This window comes from Gadus morhua, chromosome 5, assembly GCF_902167405.1.
Source record: "Gadus morhua chromosome 5, gadMor3.0, whole genome shotgun sequence".
In the NCBI taxonomy this organism is placed as follows: domain Eukaryota; kingdom Metazoa; phylum Chordata; class Actinopteri; order Gadiformes; family Gadidae; genus Gadus; species Gadus morhua.
The window spans coordinates 617,728-630,008 of record NC_044052.1 but is presented as its reverse complement, the minus strand read 5'-3'; the positions used below and the strand labels follow the sequence as shown (position 1 = coordinate 630,008).

At 46.0% G+C, this 12,281-nt stretch overlaps 1 protein-coding gene and 1 long non-coding RNA gene across 2 annotated transcripts; both read left to right on the top strand.

Annotated features, from left to right (window-relative positions):
• Positions 1-3,616: 3,616 nt before the first annotated feature.
• LOC115543571 (uncharacterized) lies at positions 3,617-3,907 on the top strand. The gene is made up of 2 exons (XR_003976727.1): positions 3,617-3,715; positions 3,831-3,907. It is a non-coding gene; the product is annotated as an uncharacterized LOC115543571 (long non-coding RNA).
• Positions 3,908-4,990: 1,083 nt separating this feature from the next.
• LOC115544224 (uncharacterized) lies at positions 4,991-10,437 on the top strand. The gene is made up of 4 exons (XM_030357089.1): positions 4,991-5,498; positions 5,718-5,990; positions 6,201-10,245; positions 10,361-10,437. Exons 1-3 carry the CDS (start codon positions 4,991-4,993, stop codon positions 9,899-9,901), a joined length of 4,482 nt encoding a protein of 1,493 aa, XP_030212949.1. The 3' UTR covers positions 9,902-10,245; positions 10,361-10,437.
• The last annotated feature ends 1,844 nt before the right edge of the window (positions 10,438-12,281 follow it).

Here is a 12,281-nt window from a genome sequence, read left to right as displayed (position 1 = left end):
TACTCGCCTTGCTAACTAACAACTTTAGCTGGAGTAAAAAAGAGGAGATTGAATTTTACCGTTCAACATGAAAGCACGCTCGCTCAGGAAGCTGCGCGCTCACCTCACCAATGTACACAAGATGCGTTGTTTGAGCATGTTGTGCCTGTTTTTCTTTAGGTCCCATTTGTTATACTGTAGACTCTAACGGTGAGACCATACTGCTCAGCACGCACATGTTAGTCACTGCTCACGAGCGCAGCACATTGGGAGTTAGTTATTTATTTTACATTTTACATTACACTCATCTTTGACTGTAAATGTATTCTAAAACACTCAAAGGTTCACATATTCGTCAAAAGTGTTTAAAGTATATTCAAGGTGTCAAAAACGACGTTTTATATATTGGATATCAATCTGGATATCAATCAAAGGCTCATACTTGTCTTTATACCATGTACTAATAAAATGTAAGTTTTCTCATTTCAAAACGCCACTACAAGCGTTTTTATATTTTTTGATGCGGCGTACCGCCGCTTCTGAAATATGACCGCCGCTGCTGATTTTTTTTTTTTTAACAAGAGGAGAGGAGAGCTTCATATCATCAGCTAATCAGTTGGTCTGCATTTATAACTACTACAGTCATTAGTTACCCACACAGCCCGACACAAAATACAGAAGTTAGCCTAACACACACAACTATCAAACATTGATTTATTATTAATTAATTTATTATTTTTAACAGTCTCATGTTCCTATCCCTACAGGAAAATCATATGTTACCATATCAGTCTTCCAAAACAGAGCCACATACAATGTCATCACCTGGTAATCTCATGCTAACGTTAACGTTACAGTGTCACTAATGACAGATATGAAAACATTTTCACAATGTTAACGTCCACCAGGCGCGTCGTTAGACCTGGGCATTCGGGGCTATAGCCCCGGATCTTTTGGGATCAGCCCCGGATATCTGCCGTAAAAAAAAAAAAAGAAAGTGTGTGTATATATATATATATATATATATATATATATATATATATATATATATATATATAGCTGCTTTCATACACGTAAGTACTGGCTGCTCTTCTGAATATATGCTGCATCGTTGCAGCAACATTGAAGACGATCGCGTTGACTTCTGCGGTCTGTTCTGCCTCCATGCTGTCTGCGTCAAACCAAAACAAATCTGAGTGACAGCGGCCGCACTTATCCCGCCTCCTGCAAATATACGTAATATCCCTCCCCTTGCAATGCCGGCGCTGGCACTGGCCGCGGGAGCAAGATGTTATTCAAACAAAAATGCATCAATCATTGTTTTATTCTTTCATTACACAATTTCTTTCATTCTTATAAATAAAAAAATAATATAAATACATATATAAATCTAGCCAACTTGTCAATCAAAATTAGTCTTGTCTTGTCCCTCTGGTTGTTCATTCTAAAACACTACAATCTTTTGAGAAGCAAATGGTTGCAGCCTCTATAGGCGCTGATGTGAGTACTGTATGCATGCAATACTACTACTCATAGTAATAATCGGAGAGGGTTGAGAAACAGTGGGTTGACAATCCATTCTGGTACCTCATTTTGAAAATCCCCAAAAAAGAAACTTCACGTAGGACTGTCTTTCGATTTTTAATACATTGCTTTGGAGGTTTTCAATCTAACATCCCACTGGTTTGATTTTACCTAAGAGAAATTTTTTTATTTTTTAAAGCATCCACAGCAGCCATAATAATGAGATTATGAGACAATGAGAATGAAGCGGCAACAGTGTGACTGTGCAGAGTGAGAGAGATGGCTTCAATGGATGACCAGGGATTGGTGGTGGCGTTACCCAGGAAGGGCGGCTGTAGTTAACTGCAAGCAACAGAACATGAATAGTGAAGTGGAGGAAGGAGTCGAAATGAGACTTCATTAACAGATTCATGTACAGCTCAGATTTATATGGAGATAAGCTTCTTAAACAACTTGCATACAGCATAAGCAAGTAACAGAAAGTAACATATTATTTTTTCATTATTTAAATCTACATCCTGGTTACACGTCGCGCGATAGCGCATATCATTTCATGCAAGCGAGTGTTTACTTCCTGGTTACAGGTCGCGCGATAGCACATATCATCTCATGCGATCTTAAAGAGAACTTGACGTGAACAGTTTAGGAATGCATATTCCGGGAAAACATTAGAACTCTGAAATTCTGACTAAATATAAAGCATGTTTTTATCTGTAACATTAAACCTACACTGAAAATAAGTAATAACTTAAAAATGAAACATAAAAGCAGACCACTACTTACTTGCCGTTGCCTGGCTGGGGGAGAAAGGTCCGTCGGAGCAGCGATGGCTTCTTGACATCGGGTAGGTGCACGCAGGCTATATAGGCTATTCTAATGTCTTATTTTTGCCCTGGCACTCGGCATAGGCGACCTATGTGTTGGGGGCGCCCTTAATTAATTAATCGATACATTAATTGATTAATTAATTATTTAATTAATTAAGATACTGTAGCACGCAGGAGTCAGGACGGTGCTCCCCCCCCCGGGCTAAAGCCCCGGATGTTTTCAATTGCTAACGACGCGCCTGACGTCCACTGACTTTTATAACGTTACGTTAGGTCTTCAGTTCAGATAAACAACTTAGTTTAACGTTACATCACTTCACACACACACACAAACACACACCCCCAAGTCTACTGCCAATTCACACAAAATAAATAAATTCATACACAACATAACATTTATGAACGGGGACTTTGACCGGGGACAGGTCACCCAAAACGGGGACGTCTGGTCACCCTCCTCCACATCCACTCTCTCTGTCTAAACTGTGTGTTCACACCAAACCCGACGGGGCGACAGGATCCCATACAAAGTGAACGTATAGACGCGTATCGGGCGAATTTTTCGCGAGAGAAAACCGGCGACAAGTTTTGATTTATCGCGCAACACTTTCGCCGTGCACAGGCGAGCGCGTTCACAAGGATTTGTGGCGCAACAAATTCGCTCGAGTTGAAATATTTGAACTTTGACGCAAATTTCGCGTGACGACAGCCAATCAGCGTTCACCAGCGTGGCCACTGAGTCACATGTGTAACGTAACAGCCAATCAGCGTTCAACCGTCAAACTCAGTGCAGTTCAGTCCGGGGTGAACTGCAGCATGGAGGATAAAGTGAATGTTACCGTTTGCGACTCCCGGAGCTCTACATATAATATAATAGTATATAATATAATATTTGTATATATAACATTTTTATATATAATATCACGGCCTAAAGCTCTGTGCGCCTCCGGGTGGCCGTAGCGCGGGGAGCTCTTGTAGGGATTGGGCTTCTCGGGGTTTGTTTACCGGCGTTGCTATGTTTCCGGTCTTGTGTGTTCCAACGGTTTATTAGGTAGGCCTATCTAATAAATCTCTGTCTATTCAATACTTCATTCACTGCGTCTTCTGTGTTCATTACTGTTACGTTACACATTTTGAGTTTGTATTAGGCACTTTAGAGCCCCCTGCAGGCCATTACTTGTATTCAGTTCTTTCGTAGATTCTTAATATTGCGTTCATTCTCATTGGCTGATAAGAGTCACGTTGTTAGTCACGTGATTTCAGACGTGATCTGTCATTATTTCGGTAGCCATTTTGATCTGTCATTTGAGCCAGAGATCCACACGGTGAAACATCTTTTTTATCTCACGTCATTCATCCTTGTAAGCCTTGGAGAAGCTTTGTTTGTAAGTAACTTAATTCATCTATGTCTTATGTAATTATTTACGTTCGTATTTCATTGTATTTCACAACTTTATAACTACGTTTTTATAACCAATTTGCATATTGGTTCATTTTCAGTTTCACACTTCTAAACCTGCAACAACTTGTTCAACAACAATCAATAAATGGACATTCAAGTGGATGTCGACAACATCCTCTACGGACTTTCATCATTGATCCTGTATTCAAGTTTTGTTGGGGAAAAGTGTTTAGCTGTCTGGTGATGTGTGCATCGCTACTTGCTCAGGTGCCAGAACAGTGAAAAAACAGCATCACAGCGGGCTCTAAACAACGGATACCTACCGCGATCAAGAGAGATATTCTCCGTTAGCCGTTCCAGTGCATCAGTGTGATCTCACTGCGTTAAGATGGAAGAACAAAAAGACACTACGTTAGCAGATGCTACAAAGTCTGTGTATGGTGACTCCAGCTCAAGCTCAAGGTCTTCTTCGGCTAGCCTAGCCGCAGCTAAAGCAAGGGCTAAAGTATTAGCCGCACGTGCCCGTACCACGTTTGTTCAAAAAGAAAATGATCTACTAATAGAAAAAGCTCGTATGGACGCTACTCTTGCTACCCTAAAGCTAGACAAAGAGATTGCATCAGCAGAAGCAGAAGCCGAAGCTCTTGAGTCAACTGCAGCAGAATTGGAGAGAGGCTCCAGAACTATAATTTCTCTTCCAACTCAATCTCCACGTGAAAGAACGTTTAACTACGTTGAGCGTCATTCAAATGCAGCCTCTGAGTCTACACCTACAGACCCAACACGTCAGCCTCAACAACGTAACCCTGCTAACGTTAATAGCACAAGGCAATACAATCAAGACTCCTTCGATAGAGACCTCAACAGATCTAGGCAACCTGCCTTAACCAACCAGGCACCAAGCCCTGCTCCTGATGAAAAACCTCACATCCCCTACCCAATGGGGACACATCAGCCACTCTCGTCCACTCACCCCAGACAGGCTCCTCATACTCACTATGGTGACCATACGGGGTTCGGTGAGGTAGCTCAATTCCTTGTTCGGCGCGAACTATTGAGCTCCAGCCTTACCAAATTCGATGATCAACCTGAGAGCTACTGGGCATGGAGGTCGAGCTTCCTAAACTACATTAGAGGAATTGATCTCACCTGCAGCGAAGAGCTCGATCTACTCACTAAATGGTTAGGCCCGCAGTCTTCAGCGCACATCGAGAGGATAAGAGCTGTCCACGTCAACGACTCAACTCAAGGCCTGAAAATGGCATGGTCTCGTCTTCAGGAGTGTTACGGCTCACCAGAGATGATCGAAAAGGCTCTCTTTGAAAGAGTGGAGAAGTTTCCCAAAATCAACAGCAGGGATTATCCTAAACTAAGAGAGATTGGAGACCTGCTACAGGAGCTAGCATCGGCTAAGCGCGAGGGCTACTTACCTGGACTTGCTTGCTTGGACACAGCTAGAGGTCTGAACCCCATAGTGGAAAAATTACCATGGAACCTCCAAGAAAAGTGGATTTCTAAGGGGAGTAACTACAAGTTAGCGCACAACGTGCCCTTCCCACCTTTCACCTACTTTGCTGACTTCGTCTCCAGAGAGGCCCTCATCCGCAACGACCCAAGCTTCTCTTTTGCCAGTTCAGCTGCTACAACAACTAAGCCAGACGCTGCAGATAAGAAGATAAGAAACTTCGTATCCACCAATATAACGGATGTCTCTCCTGTTTCCGACTCCGACACAACAGAGACTTCCAGTGCTAGGCCTGATGTCAGTAAACAGTGCCCCATCCACCAAAAGCCTCACCCCCTCAAACATTGTAGAGGCTTTCGATCCAAACATATCGAAGAACGCAAGGCATTTCTCAAAGAAGCTGGTATATGTTTTCGATGTTGTTCTTCAAACAAACACGTTGCCAAAGATTGCAAAACAGAAGTGCACTGTAAGGAGTGCAACAGTGACAGGCATATATCGGCTCTTCACGCTGGGCCAGTTCCTTGGGCTAACCAGTCCCCTCAGGCAGAGAACGGCGGGGAGTCGGAACCTCCTCCTACAGTGAACTCCATGTGCACCGAGATCTGTGGAGGAAACAACGGACCTAGCTCCTGCTCTAAAATTTGCCTCATCACAGTGCATCCTAAGGGAGAACCAAACAGGTCAGTGAGACTCTACGCCATTCTTGATGACCAGAGCAACCGGTCACTCGCCAGGCCAGAGTTCTTCAACCTCTTTAACCTTGAAAGCTCAGAAGCTCCCTACACATTACGTACGTGTGCCGGTCTCACTGAAATGTCAGGTAGGAGAGGCAGAGGCTTTGTCGCACAACCTTTGGATGGAAATCTCAGTATAGATCTTCCGACACTCATTGAATGCAACTACATTCCTGAAGACAGGTCCGAGATACCTACTCCAGAAGTAGCAAAATATCACACTCACCTCAATTCCATTGTTGAACACATTCCTCCGCTTGACCCAGAGGCTCAGATCCTTCTTCTCCTTGGGCGTGGTGTCCTACAGGCTCACAAGGTACGAGACCAGCGCAACAGACCTAATAGCGCACCATATGCCCAACGCTTGGATCTTGGTTGGGTCATCATCGGTGAGGTCTGCCTAGGCACAGCTCACAAACCCAAACATGCAAGTGTGTTCCGCACTCACGTTCTGGAGAACGGCCGCCATTCACACTTCTCACCCTGTCCGAACCATCTCACAGTTAAGGAGAGACTCACCGTGAAGACCCCAAGCACCAACAGTCTCTCTGAACTGTCAAGCTCACCACCGACTCGCGAAGCAGAGAGATGCGGTTACGATGACTCCTTGGGAAGCAAGATATTCCAACGCACCGAAGATGACAACAAGGTCGCTCCCTCTATTGAAGACAAGCTGTTCATCAAGTTAATGGATAAAGAGAGCTACATCGACGACGGCAACAGCTGGGTAGCCCCACTTCCGTTCCGCCGGTCAAGACCACTTCTGCCTAACAATAGAGAGCAAGCTCTGAATCGTTTCAACTCTCTTTGTCGTACGCTTGGAAGAAAGCCGGAGATGAAGGAGCATTTTGTCACCTTCATGCAACGTATCTTCGATCAAGATCATGCAGAGCTCGCTCCTCCGTTGACTAACAGAGAGGAGTGCTGGTACCTCCCCACATTCGGAGTGTATCACCCCCACAAACCAGGTCAAATCAGAGTTGTGTTTGACTCCAGCGCCAAACATCTTGGAGTGTCTCTGAACGACGTGTTGTTGACCGGACCAGATCTTCACAACAGTTTGCTGGGAGTTCTGATGCGTTTTCGATGTGAACAGGTTGCCTTCACCGCCGACATCGAACAGATGTTCCATAGTTTCATCGTGAGAGAAGATCACAGGAACTTTCTTAGGTTCCTATGGTTCAGGAACAACGACCCTACGGACGTGGTTGTAGAATACCGGATGCGGGTCCATGTGTTTGGCAACAGTCCGTCTCCAGCGGTAGCGACCTACGGCCTCAGACGAGCTGCTCTACACGGAGAAGAGGAGTTTGGTCACGCAGCGAAAGAGTTCGTACATAGAGAGTTCTATGTAGACGATGCCCTCAAATCTCTGCCCTCTGTGTCTCAAGCGGTCAACCTACTTACAGCAGCACGAGGTATGCTAGCAATGTCCAACCTACGTCTCCACAAGATTGCGTCCAACTGTCCAGCAGTTATGCAAGCGTTTCCATCCTCTGAGTATGCCAAGGACTTGAAGGACCTCGACCTGGAAACTGACTCTCCACCGATGCAGCGCAGCCTAGGATTGAATTGGGACCTGAGCAGAGATACGTTCACTTTTCGGGTCGCCAACACCAATAGACCCTTCACACGCAGAGGTGTGCTCGCTTGTGTGAACAGTTTGTTCGATCCACTTGGCCTGGTGGCACCGATCTCCATACAAGGAAAGCTCCTTCTGAGAGAACTCACCCACAACACCGTCGATTGGGACGAGCCGCTCCCTGCTGAAAAGGAAACCGAGTGGATTGCTTGGAGGGATTCACTACAAGCCCTTGAAAGCTTTGAGACTCCTCGTTGCTACACAAGCACATCTGTTTCCAACGCCCAGCGCGTGGAGCTACACATCTTTTCAGACGCTTCTGTGAAGGCCATTGCTGCAGTAGCTTACCTCAAGGTGCTAGACAACAGCGGCGAAGTCCATGTAGGATTCGTCATAGGAAAGGCAAAGTTAGCTCCGATGTCAGTCCATACAGTCCCGCGGCTTGAACTGGGAGCAGCAGTCCTGGGTGAGATAGCAGAATTGGCTTCAAGAGAGTTGGATCTGAAGTTTGATGATGTGCGGTTCTATACAGACAGCAAGGTTGTGCTTGGGTACATTTATAACGCAACCCGCCGGTTCTATGTGTATGTCAGTAACAGGGTAGAACACATCAGGAAGTTCTCAAGCCCCAACCAGTGGCACTACGTGCCCACCGGCCAGAACCCAGCAGACGTAGCAACCAGACCAGTACATGCAGCACTGCTCACCAACACGAGCTGGCTCACCGGGCCTGACTTTCTGCTGCTACCGTCTAAAGAAGACATCCCACTGGGAACACCTTTCAGCCTTGTGGACCCAGACTCTGACGCAGAAGTGCGATCTCACCTAACCACATGCACCAGCCCAAACCTGGGCTCTCAGCGGTTTGAACGGTTTTCAACATGGCAGTCTCTCATCAGAGCCATAGCCACACTCATCCACATCACAGACGTCATCAGATCCAGCACTACAACTGGAAACAAAGAATGTAAAGGCTGGCATCAATGTTCAAAAGCACACACATCCAACAATCTGTTGAAGGTAAAACAGGTCATCATTCGATGTGTTCAAAAAGAAACCTATCCCACTGAGATGTCCTGTCTGCAGCAAGGGATATGCATTCCTAACGACAGTTCACTGAGGAAGTTGGATCCTGTTCTCGATTGTGACGGACTCTTGAGAATCGGTGGCCGGCTTCAACGCTCAAGTCTTACCGCGGAGGAGAAACACCCTCTCATTGTCCCTGGTCGCAGCCACGTCGGCGCTCTACTTACCAGCTACTACCACAGGAGAGTCGAACACCAGGGCCGGATCTTCACGGAGGGAGCTATACGTGCAGATGGCATTTGGATGGTCGGAGCCAAGAGGTGCATCGCAAAGCTTCTACACAAGTGTGTCACGTGTAACAAACTCAGAGGTAAAACAGCAGAGCAAAAGATGGCCGACCTCCCTCCAGATCGTCTAAGTACAGAGCCTCCTTTCACTAACGTAGGCATCGATGTATTTGGTCCTTGGAGTATCTCTACTCGACGCACCCGTGGAGGCGCTGCCAACAGCAAAAGGTGGGCAGTTATCTTCACCTGTCTCAGTGTACGTGCTGTTCACATAGAGCTCATTGAAGCCATGGACACATCAAGCTTCATCAACGCTCTGCGTAGATTTCTTGCCATCCGGGGTCCTGTGAAGCTTATTCGTTCAGACTGTGGCACAAATTTCAAGGGAGCCTGTAAAGAGCTGCAAGTACTCTTGCAAGACGACCAGGAGCCCAACATCTCTAAGTTCCTCAGTGCAGAGGGTTGTACATGGATCTTTAACCCACCTCATTCATCACACATGGGCGGTGTGTGGGAGAGGATGATTGGCATCTCAAGAAGGATTCTGGATTCCATGCTAAGTCAGACTCCACCTTCCCTACTCACCCACGACGTTCTGTCTACTACGATGGCAGAGGTCTCGGCCATTATCAACGCCAGACCTCTGACAACCATCTCTACCGATGCAGACGCTCCGTTACTTCTGACTCCCAACACGATTCTTACCCAGAAGGTTTGCTGTCCATATCCTCCTCCAGGCTGCTTCGTCGACGCAGACTTACACCGTCAGCAATGGAGAAGAGTCCAGCACTTGGCCAACACCTTTTGGGAAAGGTGGCGGCGTGAGTATGTCTCAACCCTCCAGAGTCGTTCTAAGTGGCAGAAGAGCCAGCCCAACATCAAGGAGGGAGACCTAGTGCTTCTTCGCGATACTCAGCTGAAGAGAAACCAGTGGCCCATGGCATTGGTGACTAAAACCTTCCCTGGAAGTGACGGAAAGATCAGGAAGTTGGAGCTCAAAGTAACTAGAGGAGGCACTTCCAAGAACTTCCTTCGCCCTATCACTGAAGTGGTGGTGCTGATGACCCCTTAGGATCAAACAGACTCTCGATTGACCCCCAGATGTTTGGTTATTTAAGGTGTTATTGTGTTCAATACCAGGCGGGGAGTGTTACGTTACACATTTTGAGTTTGTATTAGGCACTTTAGAGCCCCCTGCAGGCCATTACTTGTATTCAGTTCTTTCGTAGATTCTTAATATTGCGTTCATTCTCATTGGCTGATAAGAGTCACGTTGTTAGTCACGTGATTTCAGACGTGATCTGTCATTATTTCGGCAGCCATTTTGATCTGTCATTTGAGCCAGAGATCCACACGGTGAAACGTCTTTTTTATCTCACATCATTCATCCTTGTAAGCCTTGGAGAAGCTTTGTTTGTAAGTAACTTAATTCATCTATGTCTTATGTAATTATTTACGTTCGTATTTCATTGTATTTCACAACTTTATAACTACGTTTTTATAACCAATTTGCATATTGGTTCATTTTCAGTTTCACACTTCTAAACCTGCAACAACTTGTTCAACAACAATCAATAAATGGACATTCAAGTGGATGTCGACAACATCCTCTACGGACTTTCATCATTGATCCTGTATTCAAGTTTTGTTGGGGAAAAGTGTTTAGCTGTCTGGTGATGTGTGCATCGCTACGTGCTCAGGTGCCAGAACAATTACAATATTATGAATATACTGTCCCTCCCTCTTCCACAAAAGGTATAGACATGCAATGGTGGTTATCTTGTTGTGGCACGACAAATTTGACACAGCGCACAGCGACAGATTATAATAATAATAATAATAATACATTTAATTTAGAAGCGCCTTTCAAGACACCCAAGGTCACCTTACAGAGCATATAGTCATCATACATTTTTTAAAAAACAAGACATTGTGGAAAAAATAAATAAATAAATAAATAAACATAAGCAATAAGAAATAAATATAACAAAAACAAGACGAAACAAAACAAAACAAAAAAAAACCAATCAAAACAGTGATCAGTTAGACGTTGTGTGCGAGTTTGAACAGGTGAGTTTTGAGTTGTGACTTGAAGGTTGTAATGGTGTCTGACTGTTTTATGTGTGAGGGGAGGGAGTTCCAGAGCCTGGGTGCTGAACAGCTGAATGACCGGGCACCCATTGAAGTGAGTCGTGATGTGGGGATACATAGTAGTCCAGCAGAGGTTGAGCGGAGGGAGCGGGAGGGAGTGTATTCTTGGAGGAGGTCGCAGAGATAACTGGGGGCTAGGTTGTGGAGAGCATTGTAGGTGAGGAGTAGGGTTTTGTATTGGATGCGGTAGTGTACTGGGAGCCAGTGAAGTTGAATGAGGACAGGGGTGATGTGGTCAGATGATTTGGTGCGGTTGATGATCCGGGCGGCTGAGTTCTGAATGATCTGCAGTCTGTTGATGAGTTTGGTGAGGAGTCCGGTGAGGAGGGCGTTGCAGTAGTCTATGCGTGATGTGACAAATGAGTGAACTAGGATTTCAGTGCTGGATTGGGTCAGTGATGGGCGGAGTCTGGCGATGTTGCGGAGGTGGAAGAATGCAGTCCGGGTGATGTTGTGAATATGGGGTGCGAATGAGAGGGTGTTGTCCAGGATGACGCCGAGGCTCTTGACTTTGGAGGAGAAGGGTACTGGGAATCCATCGATAATTATGAGTGGAGCTGGGGTGTGTTGTGATTTAGTGAGGGTGGATTTGGATCCGATGAGCAGGGCCTCGGTCTTGTTTCCATTGAGTTTCAGGAAGTTCCTGCTCAACCAGCTCCGGATCTCTTCCAGGCACGTGATGAGGGAGGTGGGGGGAATGGCAGCGGTGGGTTTGGTGGAGATGTAGACCTGTGTGTCGTCAGCGTAGCAATGAAAATGGACCCCATGGTGACGGAGGAGTGTGCCCAGCGGGAGGAGGTAAGTGGTGAAGAGGAGTGGACCCAAGACTGACCCCTGGGGGACACCCAGTGAGACACCTGAACACCCAGACTTGTGGTTGCTTAGTTGAACAAATTGTTGACGGCCGGTGAGGTAGGATGTAAACCAGGAGAGTGCAGCACCAGTGATCCCAATACCAGCTAGGCGGTCCAGGAGCAGAGGGTGGGAGATGGTGTCGAATGCTGCGCTGAGATCGAGGAGGATGAGAATGGTGAGTAATCCAGAGTAATTATGATGTGTGGCGTGGCAAAACTTCGGCGACAACGCGAACGGGCGAAAAATTTTGCGTTTGGTGAGAACACACAGCACACGCATTATACTGGAATATCTGGACCACGCCCAATCAGAGGGGGGTCCCGCCCTTCATTATCTCTGATTGGTTTAGACCATGATATGGGCCTATATGTGTGTCTGTTGTTGAAGGTTGACCCACAGGGAGACTTTCAGAGTCGCAGAGGTTTTTTCTTTTTGAACAGCTGGTT